Raw genomic sequence first — 15,978 nt, 5'->3', positions numbered from 1 at the left:
TGCCCAGCTTGCTGACATGCCCTTCGATGCCACAAGTTTGAGCACTTCTGAATTTGAGCTATTTGGGGCCTTGATTAAAGCCCATTGAAATCAATGGAAAGACTCCCACTGACTCCAATGGGCTTTGGATCAGGGCCACTACATTTAGAAAGTATATACATGCAGAACAGAATGACACCTTTATGGACTATTATACTTTCAGCTACTACAGACGCGCCCCGACTTACGCAAGCGTTCCGTTCCAGAACGCCTGGCGTAACTTGAATTCTGCGTAAGTCAGAAACGTATACCCAACAATTATGCAAAAAAACCCTCCTCCTATTTCTAGCTTACGGAACCTTTTCCGTAAGTGCAGATTTGCGTAAGTCGGGTATGCATAACCCAGGGGCGTCTTGTATTATGTATTTGTTTATTTTACTATCACATTCAGCATTGCTTACTTCCCCCATTATATCTGCTAAAATGATCAGCAACAGACTTTAAAAGTGACCCTGCAGTGAGCTGAATAGGGGCACCTACCTCTCTGTCATTGTTTCAGGCCTTCTGCAGTCCCAGGAAAAAAAACCAACAAAACACTGCATTAGATAACCTTCCAAATGTGATGCGAGTCTTTCTCCTCAGCCAAAAGGACTAGAAACAAGGTTGACATCCTGGCCCCATTGAAATCAATGGGCATTTTGTCATTGACTTCAATGGGGCCAGGATTTCACCTTGACTCTTTTGTGTAATGAACGCTTAGGTTGTGCCCAATTTGTATATGTCACTAGGTCCATATCAGCGCATCAAGTGGGCTGCATCTGGCTCATATGTTTGAAAACCCTGCTTTAGACCTTTGCAGCTACTAGGGCTTTGGTGGTGAACTTAAGTACAAAAAATAGGGTGCCTTGCTTGGCTTTATACTCTCGCACAGGAGAAATTTGGCCTATTTTAATGTTCAAACTGTCAAATGTACCAAGCAGTGGTGGGAAGGGGAGAGAATCCTTTCTAGGCATGGCAATCCAGCAGTGTCCTCCCTATGTTTTTTTAATATTCTTGCCATTTGGTATAAGCTGGTGTTTTCCAAAGGCAAAAGTAATTCCTGGAAAGTATGTTTTACTTTACTTACTAACTAAAACAAAGACATTAAATAAATACATATAATTATAAATAAACATTAGTAATACTTTGCACTTCTTTAGCACCTTTCATCTAAACATCTCAAAGTGATTTACAAAGTTTGGTGTTATCCCCATTTTACAGAAAGGTAAATTAAGGTATAGCAAGGCTACAAGCCTGATTCTGCTTCCTTTTAAATCAGTGCCAATCACTTCCATGGGAGCAGGATCAGGCTCTAAGGATACATCTACGCAGCAAAAAAAACAACACCAAAAAACCCACGTCAGTGAATCTCAGAGCCCAGGACAACTGACTTGGTGGTCACACTGAATGGCTACAAATAGCAGTGTAGACTTGGGGCTTGGGCTCTGAAACCCAATGGGGGAGGGAGGGACTTGGACCCTGGGCTTCAGCGCAAACCTGAATGTCTACACTTGTATTTTTAGCCCCGCACCGCGAGCCCTGCAAGCCCAATTCAGCTGATCCAGGCCAGCCTCGGGGTTTTTACTGAAATGTAGATGTACCATAAGCAACTTGCCCAGTGTTACACAGCAAGTCAGTGGCAGAGCTGGGAATAAAATCCACGTCTCCTGAATCCTAATCCCCTTCTGTTTATACTAGACAATACTGTCTTTCTTCCCAGTGATCCAGAGGGAGCAAATACCATACGACTCGGTACAAACCACCCACCCTCTTCACTTCCAACACTGGTTTTTATACTATTTTCATGGTTTATACCCTGGTAACATTGGTCTAACATTATCGTTGCCATTAACATAACATCCTCTTTAAAATCTTTTAAGATCTGCTGCCATCTCAAGGAAAACTTTGAAGAGCATTCTACTTAGAAATTAATCTGTGAAATGTAACACATATTTTGTCTTTCTGTTCCCCTGTATTTTATATTATTAGAGTCATTTGTATGAACACGGGAGCTTTGCCGTTCCTGCTGCTTCTCTCCCATCTGAAGTGATCATGTTCTGTTTGTGACATCATCACCATTTCCACAGCAGCCTGATATGATGTCACAGACAGTGGAGTATACCTCCCACTTGTGAACAAGCTACTGGTGCACCACGATCTTGTAAGAAACATGGCAAAGCTTTCTGTATTCAAGCAGCTCTGTTTTCATAACAATAACTAAGGAGAAAATAAATGCAGAAAACCTGAGCAGAATGATCTCTATATATAGAATGTTTTCCATGAGGTGTGAGCAGGCTTTTCACAGTCCCAGTTCCTTAACAGCAGGGCTCATTCCTCTGTATGTGATATCTAGTTAGAGTTGTGAAAATCCCACATTCCTCTGCTGAGTGAATCCACAACAAAATATAATTTGTCCCAGAATGTGCATTTTTTGTTTTACGTGCCATAAAGAACAGAACATAATTATTAGTACCAATGGACAACTAAATGTTGTAATATTTAGTAAGTCATGATTAGAGCTGGGTGAACTATTCACTGCAAATAATGTACTTGACAAATTTAATCCCCTTTCCTTTTCACAAATGATTGTAAACAGGCAGGTTTTCAGAAGTTTGTTCACTTTCTGACATTATTCAATGAACAGTTTGTGCAAACATATTTCAGCCTATGGATTTCTTATGAACCTTTCACCATAACTATCATGTCAAGTAGTAATTATTCATAATTTGCAATTAAAGCTGTGTGATTGGTCACCTAAGTCACATGGTATTATTTCTGCTCCCTGATTGGATAACTCCATAACACATATACAGAGCTTTCAAGAAGGCCACACAATCACTTCCGGTGCAAATACCCCAGGAATGCATATTTGCAGTAGTATTTGTGATCATTTCCTTTTCTGCAAACATTCTTGCAAACAAAAATTCCTTTGTGCGATCATCTGCAGAAAGTGAATAAAAGAGGTTGTGAATACCATCATCAAAAGGAACTCTGGGGGTTTATTTGAGTAAATGTTGATTTGTGGCATCTGCCCAGCTATGGTTATGATATCTTCTTGCATGGTGTTAAAAAATCTTGTGATAGGCATCTCTCTTTCCACATTTTACATCAGTAGTGAATAAAGTGCAAACCATGGGCCAAATGCATCCCAGGGAGTTCTATAATGGGGACATCCTCATCTTTAGTATGGAAGCATGACACAACGAGAAGACAGTTCCCAGCCTCTTGATCCAAGCTGAAAGTCACTCAAATCAAAATGAAGTGTTACATGCTGAGAGATGTACTCTCTACTGTCTGCCCTTGTCATAATAAAGATGAGGGTGACTGCAATTTGCTCCGTTTTAGGCAAATTTGAGGTGGCCCACAGGTTTCTGGGAAGTTGCCTTTGCAACCCTCACTTGAGTAAATTTGTGTGCTTCTGCTTTAATCCTTGAACATATCTTTGTGTAGAGTGGAGATGGGGTAACTTCTCTTCTGGAAGGGATAACAAAGGTCAGTCTCGTAAAATAACCCCCAAAACAAAAGCTTTTTTTAAAAGGTATGTGAAATAGCTGCCATGGGGTTTGTGCTGAACCCTACTCCTCGAAAATAATAAATCAGGGTTAAAAACTGAAATTTTCTAATATGAAAAAGCTTTCTAATGTGTTCTGATGGGCACCAGATGATATATCCCCCACTTATCCACAGAAAGAAAAGACCTTTCATTTTTTATCCAGGATGGCATGCAATTCTGCCTCAGAGACCATCTTGTCAAAGGTGCGCATGTTTGTTTCCTCCCGCACCTTTTCCCGGATGTGGAAGGATGCCCGGGCAACCGATCTGGCATTTTCCAGGACAGTCTTCTTCTCCTTGAAGATCTGCTCACTCCTCTCCAGCTTCCTCTCAATGGACAGGAGGATCTCCCTGCGTCGGAAGTCCTCATACTGCTCCACCTTCTGCTTGTTTACCTTCTGCATTTTCTCCTTCTCCAGGCGGCTTAGGATCACCTTGCGTGCTTTCTGTTGGACCACCTCCTCAGCCACCTGGGCAGCATGCTGGTGTCTCCTCTCTGTCGCTTTGGCCAGGGCCTCCAAGTGCTCCTTCTGCTCCCTCTCCTTCTTCTCGGCTGCCAGCTTGGCCCTCTGGATTTGCATCTCCTCCCGTTTAGCTTTCTCCCTTAGCTCTTGGTTCCTCTTCTCAATTAGCTGCTCATAGTTCTCCTGGGCCTTGTGCAGGTTAACCTCCAGGGAGGCCTTTAGCATTTCTTTCTCCTCTGCCTCTTGCCTGACCAGTTCCTTGAGCAGGGCCTCATGCTTCAGCTTCTCAGCTTGGTTGAGCAACTTCTTTTCCTTCTGCAGCTGCAGCTCTTTCTTCAGCTTCTTCTGTGCAGCAGTGGACAGCTTATCCTGCAAAAGCTGTTCTTCTCGTTCCAGGAATTCTTTCTTGTCTTCTTCCTTTACCTTCAGGTTGTGCTCTTGATGGAGCTTCTTCTGCTTATCTTCCAGGACGGCTCTCTCTAGCTTATCCCTTTTCATTCTGTCTTGCTTCTCCGCCTGCTCCCTCCACCTCTCTTCGTACATCAGGCACTGCCTCTGCTTCATCATGGTAGCCTCCTTCTGCCCTTGGGTCAGCTTCCCACGGCGTTTCTCAACCCGGGACTCCCACATCTTTTGGCACTGCAGCAGAGCCCTCTGCTTCTCTTTCTCTTCCTGCTCTTTCTGCTGCTCGGCCCGTCGCCGCTGGCTGTCCCACTGGAGGTGGGCAGCATACCTCTGCTCATTCAGGATGTTCTCCTCCTGGTGCTTGGCTATCATCAGGGCAGCTATCTTCCTGTCCCTCTTGGGCACCTCCTTGAGACCTTTCTTCTTCTTCACCTCCTTGACGATCTTCTCCACTTTCTTTGTGGTCTGTGGGGAGTGGCTCAGATCCCCTAGGCTGAAGCTTCTGCCCACCAGGGAGTTCATGGCAGCCACCGTCCTAGTCCGAGGGGTCCCTTTGGGCCATCTGTCCCTAAAGCTTTCTCCGCTGTAAGACGAGGATGCCCCTGATTCAGAGGAGGTTTTGGTGGAGAACCCCTCCCTCCGTTTCTGCAGCGAGTCCAGGGAATGGCTCTTGGTCTTGGTCCCGGTAGGAGCCCCTGCCCCTGGAGCTAGGGTGCAGCTCCCATTGGTGGTGGTTTTGAAGGAGATCCTGGCAGCTGGGGAGGAAGGGAGGCTGCTTAGCATGAGGGGAGTGAAAATCCTTCTCTTCTCCTCTCGGATAATCCTTTCTCTTTCCTCCCGGCACTGCTGCAGCTTCCTCTGCCGGTCCATCTCGTAGACCTCGTACAGGCCGGCTGCCACCCGCATGGACCTGCCCGGGGCCTCCCTCACCAGCTCACTCAGGGCCCTGGGCAGCAGCTCCACCGGCTTGACCGCGCACCGGGCGCACGCCTCCAGGGAGCGGGGGCTGGTGAGCACGTAGCGGCTGCCCTCGGCCTCCGGGCAGTCGAAGTTGAAGAGGTCCAAGTGCAGCAGCGGGGACTGCTCGCGGCGCCTCCCCGGCTCCCCCGCGGGCGTTGGGGGCGGCGGACGCGGGGCCCCTTCGCCCGCTGCTGCCGCGGGCGCCCCATCTCCAGCTGCGCCGCCTGGGTCTGTGCATTTCTCCTCGCCCGGCTCCGCCGCCGGATCCACCATGCCTGACCCGCCGGAGACTCTGCAATGGAAAAAAAAAACCCACCAGGGGGATAAATGATACAATACCCGGCCAGCCGATTTAATCCACGCGAGGATTAACCGGGCGCTGCTCTCACGCACACAAAACTGATGCAACCCTCAGCAAAGAGGCAAAGCGGGGAGGAAAACAGCCCACGGTCACTGGCGGCACAGTACAGCCTGTGTGTGTGTTAATTTCATGCAGGAACATTTCTGCTGGAAGTTGCAAAGTCATAACTAGAGGCACATGAAAGGACCGGCTGCCCAGGCAGCATTTGGGATGCAGGCTTCCCAGACTGGGCAGGTTTCTTTGTGCAGGGACCAAAGGCACTGGCTTTTAAGTGTCATTTCCCCTCTCGGACATTCACCTTGGGCAGAGGGGCAGTGAGAAGGAGGGTGACAAGCCAAGCTGCAGTTCAATTCTTATTCCTAAAGGCTGGCAAAGGCATTGTTGCACACCGGATCAAACAAACACCGATAGCCAAGCAAACACCCTTTCGCTTTCCCAATGCAACATTTCCGCTCTCTTTATTCTGTGGCTGGAATGCAGCGCGAGGATACTGACCATGCAGAGCCTCTGCTAACAGACTGCCTGGCAAAAAGCCCCTGCTCTTTCTCCGCCGAGCACAGAAAGCATCATCCTGCGACACGGAGAACAACCCTGCCCATGCATGTGAGCCTGTGACTCCAGGGTAATGCCCCTGGCGCTCTCTCTCTCTTCCCCCTCCCCTCCCCCCCAAACAAACGTGCATCAGCCTACGTCTGCAGACAACATGCTAAGGCTTAAACGTCCTTCCTGGATCATTCAGGATAGAGCGGAATTGTGGATGTCATTCACTTACTGCACTTTGCTTTGGCTCTTTCAGCGGCAGGCGGAACCGTGGGCTTTTGTCCCCTTGCTTCCTCCTCTTCAGTAGATGTAAGAAGCTGTTTAGTGCTGGATCAGGTTACTGGTGGTAACAGCAGCAGCTGCCCCTCCATGGCTCCCAGCAAACCCTGCGCAGACACTTCACCTAAACACAGGAGGAGGATGCAATCTCAGGCATTCTATGAGGGGGACAGATAGTTACACCCCTGACCTCTCTTCTCCGCAGCCTCCAAAATCTTGCAATTTACCTCGGTCTCCTTCCCCAGCTATCCTTGGTAGAGGCTGGGATTTGATGAGAGCAAGGGTTGGCTGAAGAGGGGGAGGGGGAACAAACCACCCACAACCCCAAACTGCTTCTCTTTTCATGACGGGGGACAAAAAGAAGGGACTATGCATAAATGATGAGCAGTTCTCCAAGTAGCGCTAGGGTCATCCTGTCTGGCAGTTGTAGTATGGGGTGGTTTAGGTGGAGGAGGTGACAAATTTCACAAGCAAATTTATTAGCTTCCCAGGGTTTCCCCTCCCTCTTTTTTTTTTTAACTATTTAGAATGCTGTGAAATAAAAGGGCCAGGTGAATTCTTATTGGAGAGAGTCATTATGGTGTAAAGCAACAGCTGCTATCCTGCCAATTCCATAAAGTGTATGTGTGTATGTTTGCCTAGGAATGTTGTTGTTGTAATTGTATTACTGTAGTGCATACAGGCCCCAGTGGAGGTCTGGGCCCCATTATGCCAAGCTCTGTATATATATATTTAAAAAGAGACAGTCCCCACCCCCAAAATTTTATAGGCTATATAGAAAAGACAGAAGAAAGTGTGGAGGAAAGGAAGGACTAGTAACCTCATTTTACAGATGGGGAACTGAGACACAGGGAGATTAAGTGACTTTCCTAAAGGGAATATGTGGCAAAGCTGGAAATTAAACCAACATCTTCTGAGTCCCAGTCCAGTGCCTTGACCACAAGACCTTACTTCCCCTACTAAGAATGTTATCTACTGTTACTTTTATTCCATTTTTGCTTGCTAGGGAGAGAATTGAGGGGAAATAGCTCACTGTGTAAATATATTGTAATAAATCTGCAGCCTCCTTGGACTTAATGGTTATCACTATTCAGCTTATCTTGACTTCACTGTCACCTCTGAGATAAAGAGCTTCCTGCTATAAAAGCACAGTTGAATGTATGGGGAATCTCTGCTCGCTGTCAGCAGTGTACTGTCTCTGACACAGCTAAGCAGTTCTGATTCTATCCAACAGAGGGCAGTAGTAAACATACTAGCCAGTTCATTACAACCGTTAATGCTGTTAATCAACTTGCCATTTAATTGATACATTTATAGTTTAGGGTTACTTGAAGAAGAACACGTGACCAGTCAAAGGCCCTTAGGACAGCCCCAATTTAAGGGTAAAGTGTAGCTTAAGGGTCAAATATGGCCCACAAAGGCCTAAAATGCAGTCTGGGACTGACCTCTCCTTGTAACAGCAAGGTAAGGACTAGTGGCCAACTGCAGATTGTTATTGCTGGTGCACTCAGATAACAAACGCTTTTGACCTGTCTGCTTAGGGATTTCTAGCACACCCACACCAGTATACCAAGTAGGTAGCTGGCAAACTCTACCAACAAACAATGCTGATTTATCAAATCTAATGGATTTATCATCATAGTATCTAGGTGACAACTGTAAAGATCAGCAACCAGTCTCACACGTAAATTGTGAATTCTTCAGGACACAACAGTGTGCTCAATGCCTCGCCCAGTGAGGGTTGGGCCTGTGGGCGCTACCATAATGCAAATAACTAGTAAAACTAATAATAATAGGTGCATCATTACTGCCTAACTAGGACTATATTCTCTGCCTCATGGAAAATATTAGAGTTGCATGTGTTTGTGTTTTGATATAAACCTTACGTACATTGATATGCAAATTTATACGTGGCCCTTTGGCTCTTTGAAAGTTGCTATTGCAACCTTCACTGTTGCCTAGTTTGGGCCTTTTGTTCCTTCTATTTACTTATGGACCTGCTTTACACAAGGAACACTAAAAGCTGCCTTCTGTGTCTTTATGAGGTATTAGTATGCACAGTCTGCTCACAGGGCCATATTAATCTCTCTCTAGAGGACTAATGCAGACCAGAGGCTGAATGTCCAAGGGATTGAAGAGACACATTTCTGTCACTGATTCTTTTTATTTACAGTATTTATTTATTTACAGGATGATAGGGCCCATTTCTCTTCTGCCCTGCACCTTGTGTAGTCATTTATACACTAATCCAAAGTGGAGATAAAATGCTACTAATCTGCTTTGGTAGCATTTTACAGCACTTTTGCACTGGGGTAAATCACAGCTCAAGGTGCTGGAAAATGCAGAATCAGGTCCATAGAAGCTAGCATTGGAAAAAGATGTATTAACACGGCTAGTCCATCTCCCTGTCAGTGTACAGCTAAGGTAATAATTGGAGATATACCAATCTCCTAGAACTGGAAGGGACCTTGAAAGGTTATCGAGTCATAGAATCTCAGGGTTGGAAGGGACCTCAGGAGGTCATCTAGTCCAGCCCCCTGCCTTCACTAGCAGGACCAATTTTTGCCCCAGATCCTTAAGTGGCCCCCTCAAGGATTGAACTCACAACCCTGGGTTTAGCAGGCCAATGCCTGTCCAGTCTAGTTTTAAATTTGCCAGTGTATGGGGCTTCGACCATTTCCCTTAGGAAACCATTCCACAGAGATCTCATTGTCAGGATGTTTTCCATTATATTTAGCTTAAATTTTCCCTTTCTTAATTTGTGGTCACTCGTCTTAAATAAGTGCCCCGTCCCTTTTTATTATGCTCAAATCAGTCCTCCCCTCCTTTGTGTTTACACCTTTCCAATGTTTGTAAATTGTTTTCATGTTCCTTCTTAGTTGGCCCTTAGCCAAGCTAACCATGTTATCCTCATAAATCAGTCCCTCAAGCCTAGGATGATCAGTCAGCAAGTGTGAAAAATCGAGACAGCCTATATAAAAAAAAGACCCAAAAATTGGGACTGTCCCTATAAAACCGGGACATCTGGTCACCTTACCCCAGCCCCACAATCATTTATCAGCTTTTTCTCTGAACTGTCTCTAATTTGTCAATATCTTTCTGATAATTAGATGCCCAGAACTGAACATGGTATTCCCTGTGCTGTCACACCAGAGCTACCTGGAGAAGGACTGTTACCTCTCTGCTTTGTGGCATGGTGCCTCTGAATGTACAACCCGTGGTTGCATTGGCCTTTTTCTCTCCGACATCATCCTGCAACTCAGATCTTATTTGCTATGATTCCTACATTTTCTTTCAATGTTACTGCCTCTCAGGTCTCTCCCTTCCAGTGAATACTTGGTTTATGGTTATTTCCCCATCAGTGTAATTCCTTACATTTTCCAAGCTGAATCACGTCTCAGTATTGTCTGGATTTTATACTCTCCCTAGGTCTCTCTGGGTACTGACTGGGGTTCAGAAATCCCCCCATTTTATACCCAGACCAGGGGTTGGCAACCTTTCAGAAGTGATGTGCCGAGTCTTCATTTATTCACTCTGATTTAAGGTTTCGCGTGCCAGTAATACATTTTAACGTTTTTAGAAGGTCTCTTTCTATAAGTCTATAATATATAACTAAACTATTGTTGTATGTAAAGTAAATAAGGTTTTTAAAATGTTTAAGAAGTTTCATTTAAAATTAAATTAAAATGCAGAGCCCCCCAGACGGGTGGCCAGGACCCGGGCAGTGTGAATGCCACTGAAAATCAGCTCGCGTGCCGCCTTCGGCACCCGTGCCATAGGTTGCCTACCCCTGCCCCAGACTATTCCTGTCCCTTTCATGGGTATGTGGGGAAGGTAGAAGGAGCCCCCTTGCCTCCTTATGCAGGGTCCAATATGATTGCACTCCCTGCAGTCTCCTTATACCCCCACAGGGACCAGCCACCACAACAGGGGAAGGCAGTACACAGAGTCATTCTCCCATCCCTGCCTGGGCCAGCAGAATATCCTGTGTCTTCCTAAGGGGTAGTAGAGTGTGCACAATCCAGCATAATCCCTCCTAGAGCTTCCCACGGGGTGATACAGCTGCACCCCACTCCAAGATGGTCTTTCAAACAGAATCAAGCACTGTGTATCATCGGCAAGTTTGATTAAAATGGTGCTTGCTCCCTTTTCTAGATCTTTAATGAAGATATTAAATAAGACAGGACCTCAGGCCTATCCCTGTGATAGCCCTGTGCACACACAGACACACACACACACCTTCCAGTTCAATCAGTTACTGCATCTTATAACCAGGGGCGGCTCTAGCCATTTCACCGCCCCAAGCACGGCAGCACGCCGCGGGGGGCGCTCTGCTGGTCGCCGGTCCCGCGGCTCCGGTGGACCTCCCGCAGGCGTGCCTGCGGATGCTCCACCGAAGCCACGGGACCAGCGGACCCTCCGCAGGCACGCCTACGGGAGGTCCACCGGAGCTGCCTGCCGCCCTCTCGGCAACCGGCAGAGCACCCCCCGCGGAGTGCCACCCCAAGCACGCGCTTGGCGTGCTGGGGCCTGGAGCCGCCCCTGCTTATAACCCTTTGTTTACTGTTGTGCTGTCAGTTTTCAATCCATGTAAGTGTGATCGTAGCTTTGAGCTAATGATGAGAATGAGATTCAGTCAGACACCGTATACAATGCTTTTTCAGTCACAGAGGAGGGAAACACAAGAACATTTGTGTAGCCAGGCTACAAAAAGGAAAGGGATGAGCTGCCAGGTTCCAGTTGGAAAGAATTTGGCTATTGTGTCTCTTTTTATTTACTCCTTTGGTTTTCTCTCTTCCCACTTTACATTCTGTCTCCAGTCCTGGCCATCTTTTGCATCCTCACTCAATGCTGGCAGTCTTGTGTCTGCTCACTACCAGTATACACTTCTCCCTCAGAAAGACATGCACTGAGCTGGTTGGTCCCCTTTCCCACCTCCCCCATGTACCTTCCCCTTTGTCTGTTTCTCAATCCCCGGGGCCTATTTTCCCTATTCAGAAAGAGTCCATGTTATTGTGTCTGCAGGCCATGCCTGACTTCAAAGGGAAATTGACCAGCTGTGGTAACTGCTCTGTTCCCCTGCACTCACAGCAGAGCGACTCCACATAACAAGCATAAGCTGCGCGTGACTAGGGCTCGAGGGGGCTCAGCTCCCTCAAATCTATCCGTTCAGCTCACCAGCTGCCCTTCTGTGTGTGTGCCCATCTTGAAGCAAAGCCCCAACATTCATGAAGCTGACTTCATAGATGCTGGAACTAGGGGTGCTGGGGGTGCTGCTGCATCCCCTGACTTGAAGTGGTTTCCATTATATACAGAGTTTACAGTTTGCTTCAATGGCTCTCAGCACCCCCATTATAAAAATACATCCAGACCCCAGCTGACATGTTACTGAAAAATGTTGTTTTAAACAAATGACAGTGCTTGCAGCTGTAACACTGCAGTATTGTATTACTGCTTGAGAACCTGAATGTGAAATGAATAAGAGACAGTGAAAATGACCAGTTTGGTTGTACTGCCCAAAGTGAGTGACATGCAAACTGTAACCAAGCAGAATAAATACTGCGATGGAGTTTAAGATTATTTTAGTTTTCAGTAATCTAAAATGTTATTTATAAAACAAGAGAAGAGATTTTTTTTTCTTTTTTTTCCCCTTTCTATATGATTTTAACCTGATTGTTCCATTGATTTTCCCATTAAAGGGACACCAAGAAATTATGGAGCTTTTGAAATTTTGAGAGGACACAACCTCCCTGCCTTCCTCCTCTGCATCATAGTTGTGAGGAACAGTACTAAAACTGCATTTCAAGGAGGAGTCCCCAGATACCATGCCAGAATCCTCAGCCAGCATCTTTTTGAATATTAACCTGCTCCTGAATAAGCAATGTATGATGTAGTTTGTTAACATGTAGTGTAACTTTGCCTTAATAAAAATAAATCATCCCCCCTACCACACACATTTTCCAGGAATGTAATCTACTGTTTCAGCCTAACTCAGCGTTCTCTTTCATTTATGGATTCTAATTGCTCTGGCCTAGTAATCCCCACCCCATTCAGCTGCATGCAGCTCAGGTGTGTGGGGAAGAGGGCAGATACACACCTCTGTTTTCATGTTGGAGTGAGGTGTAGCAGTCGGAGAGGGGGCTGATGACAGTATAGGGCCTGATTCTTCACTGCTTTGTACTGTGTGTCGTCACTTCCATTTGTGTGTGGTGAGTGTAAAATGCATGTAAACATGACCGTATCACACAGGTAGCATTTTGCATAGCTGTAGATTACTGCATAATGTGAAAGGCAATGAAGAATCAGGACCATGGTGCTTGCCTCAGGGATTCATGGGAATTTGAAGAAAAAAATGTAAACCACACTCCCATGGGAGGAGTGATCCCCAGCAGGTATACTCACATCACACACGCTTACCTCGCACCGACACAAAAGGCCCATCTGCACTGCTTAATCAACTTGCTGCTGGAGACAGGGGTGTCACTTTTTCCAGTGCTGTCTAGCATGCATATGGACTAGAGAAGAATTGTGATGATTGGTTGAGTTACCCCTGCTGTCACAATGACACTGTTTAACAATTACCTGACCTACTAACTTGGCCCTGACTACAGGCATAAAACCACTACATACACCAACCATTCTTAATAACTTTGCTTAAGCACAATATGTGTCTTCAAATGTAACCTGTGAGTAGCAATGATAGTAGCAGGGCCGCCCAGAGGGGGGGGCAAGAGGGGCAATTTGCCCCAGGCCCCGAGCCCCACAGGGGCCCCCACGAGAGTTTTTCGGGGCCCCTGGAGCGGGGTCCTTCACTCGCTCCGGGGGGCCCGGAAAACTCTTGCGGGGCCGGGCGCAGGAGCTTCTTCGCTCCCGGTCTTCGCCGGCGGGGGGTCCTTCCGCTCCGGGGCGGAAGGACCCCGCACTGGCGAATTACCGCCCTTCCGTTCCGGGACCCGCCGCCGAAGTGCCCCGTAGACCGGGCTGCACTTCGGTGGCAGGTCCTGCTTTGGCGGTAATTCGGCAGCGGGGGGGTCCCCGCCACGGGTCTTCGGGGCACTTCGGCGGCAGGTCCCGGAACGGAAGGGCCCCCCGCCGCCGAAGACCCCGGGCCCCCGGAATCCTCTGGGCGGCCCTGGATAGTAGTAAATATTTTCATTATGATAGCACCCAGAGACCTGAATTGGGATTGGAGCTCCAGTCCACTTGTGCTGTACAAACACAGAAAATGCCTCAGTTTCAAATGAGTTTTAACTATATGTAAAATTTGAAGGGCGAGCACCAAATCCATCTCCTAGCTAGAAAAAAAGAGATGAGACTCACAGAAAAAAAATGTTAAATGGCCCATTTTACATTAATTTTAACTATAATTAGTGGATTTACTTATTAATTCCCAGAAAATTCATTCTGTCTCCAAGTGCCCTGAGCTTGTCAAGAATACTCTATGTTATTCATGCAAAACTAAGAGGTAGAATTCCTGTTTTAAGTATAAGTCAACAAATCCTAAACTATGGAGGTGCTACAAGAATGAATTCCGCCTCCATGCCACCATTTCCCCCCCAACCTTTGAAGAACAGTGGAGCAATTCTACTTGAGCAATGAAAGACTATGGCTGGAGGAGATGCCAAATAGATGTTACGTCGCCTTTAAACTGACATCTGGGAATACTGCCAAATTGAAGATTGTCAGAGGGAAATCTTCCTAACTCTGATGATATTTGGAATAAAACTCTATGCCAGATGTTGCCTCAGAAAACATGAAAGCCATAGGACAGGGGTTTTAATATGCCACCCTTGCAATTAGCTTGTGTTGAGTTCTTATTGCAAAACTGACGATTTACTAATTCCTTGAGGTTCAAGGAGTCATTGCATGAGGCAGCTCAGTGCCAAAGAATCCAGCATCACATATATAGAACAGAGTAGGTACCAAAGGGTTAACTGATGTAACCTGAAGAAAAACTGCTGTGTAATATAAAAGATTCTAATAGCTACATTTAATTACAAAGCAGAGTAAATCTATACATAAATGACTTTCTTAAATATAATTTTAAAACATAACAATCAAATAGGAAGCTGAAAGTTTGTCAATCTATTGATGTAAAGTAGGGCAGAGGGAATACAACTCATGTGTGAGAGGAAGGCTAGTTCAATGGGGCTTGAGAGACTCAGGTATAATTCCCCGCTCTCTGACAGCCTTGCTGTGCAACCCTGAATGAGTCACTTATGCCTAGATAGCTAAAGATATTTAGGCACCTAGTTCCCATTAACTTCAACAGGAGCTTGGTCTCTAAATACTTTGGGGGTTGGACCATGGGCCTTGGTTGCTCTGTGCCTCATAGACTCATAGACTTTAAGGTCAGAAGGGACCATTATGATCTTCTAGTCTGACCTCCTGCTCAATGCAGGCCACAGAACCTCACCCACCCACCTTCTGTAACCAGGGCCAGCTTTAGGCCAATTCGCCCGATTTCCCGGAATCGGGCCCCGCACCTTAGGCGCCTTTTCAGTTCCCCATCTCTAAAATGGGGACTATAGCAGTTCCCTGTGATGAGGAATACCTTAAAGATTGTGAAATGCTCAGATACGATGGTGATGGGACCTATATAAGTACAGCAGATACATTTGAATGCAGGAGACTCTCAAAGTGGTTGGAAGGTAACTTCTGTTATTTATAGGTATTTAAAGAAAACTAGAACTTGCCTTCCAACCACTTTGAGAGTTCACCTCGTAGAAGCAGGAGCTGCATAACGTGTTCACCTCCATTCTAAAGTACATGCTATGAAATATCAGTAAAATAGCAGCTTCCATTGCAGAATACCCCAGCACTATTCATAGGTATGTAGAGCAGGGAAGAGTGACAGAGATTTCTAAAAACAGGTTTGTAGAATTTCATTTTAATATATATGCTTATATATGACACAGTTCAGCAACCCTGACTTGCTTACACAAGCAGTCCCATTGGACTCAGTGGCCCTGCCTCTGTGTTCTGTTGCAGCCCTTTTCTACCAGCTCTGCTGTCTGTTGAGACACCCATGGGTCTTAAAATGGCCAACTGAAAACTGGAGCACTAAAATTAGGGGATGCTTTTGAAAATGCAGGTCCAAGTGACTTGCTCAGAGTAACACTATCAGACTGAAGTGGAGCTGAGGCTAAACCCCAGATCTCCTGACCCAAAGGTCCATGTTTTCACCACTAGAATACACTGTCTTAGACTGACAAATGAACCAGACAGGACCATAGATAAAATGTTGCTATTATTTACACCTGTGAAACCCATCTGGAGCAAGTTCTTTTTTTCAGAACTTCTTAACTCCATTGACTGTTCAGATCAGTGTGGCTGAGATCAGAGTGTGGCTACTGTGTGTAACTGGGTAGGTGGCTGTTTTATTGTTAGAAATCAAGT

At 46.1% G+C, this 15,978-nt stretch overlaps 1 protein-coding gene across 2 annotated transcripts; it reads right to left on the bottom strand.

The window, feature by feature from the left end:
* Nucleotides 1–2,774: 2,774 nt before the first annotated feature.
* On the bottom strand, nucleotides 2,775–13,083 carry CCDC177 (coiled-coil domain containing 177). 2 transcript variants are annotated; one of them, XM_045012927.1, is made up of 3 exons: nucleotides 12,982–13,083; nucleotides 6,533–6,703; nucleotides 2,775–5,691 (listed from the first exon to the last, which is right to left on the bottom strand). In XM_045012927.1, the coding sequence occupies exon 3, from the start codon at nucleotides 5,670–5,672 to the stop codon at nucleotides 3,720–3,722; it is 1,953 nt and encodes a 650-aa protein (XP_044868862.1). In that variant the 5' UTR covers nucleotides 5,673–5,691; nucleotides 6,533–6,703; nucleotides 12,982–13,083; the 3' UTR covers nucleotides 2,775–3,719. The 2 variants fall into 2 exon arrangements, with proteins under 2 accessions (XP_044868862.1, XP_044868861.1); XM_045012926.1 differs by having other exon boundaries at nucleotides 12,997–13,080.
* Nucleotides 13,084–15,978: the final 2,895 nt, after the last annotated feature.

This window comes from Mauremys mutica, chromosome 4 (assembly GCF_020497125.1).
Source record: "Mauremys mutica isolate MM-2020 ecotype Southern chromosome 4, ASM2049712v1, whole genome shotgun sequence".
Classification (NCBI taxonomy): Eukaryota; Metazoa; Chordata; order Testudines; family Geoemydidae; genus Mauremys; species Mauremys mutica.
This window is presented reverse-complemented; position numbering and strand designations above follow the sequence as displayed.

What these genes read in the sequence shown, in the direction of transcription:
- CCDC177 (XM_045012927.1), bottom strand. Translation starts at nt 5,672, where the DNA reads ATGGTGGATCCGGCGGCGGAGCCGGGCGAGGAGAAATGCACAGACCCA.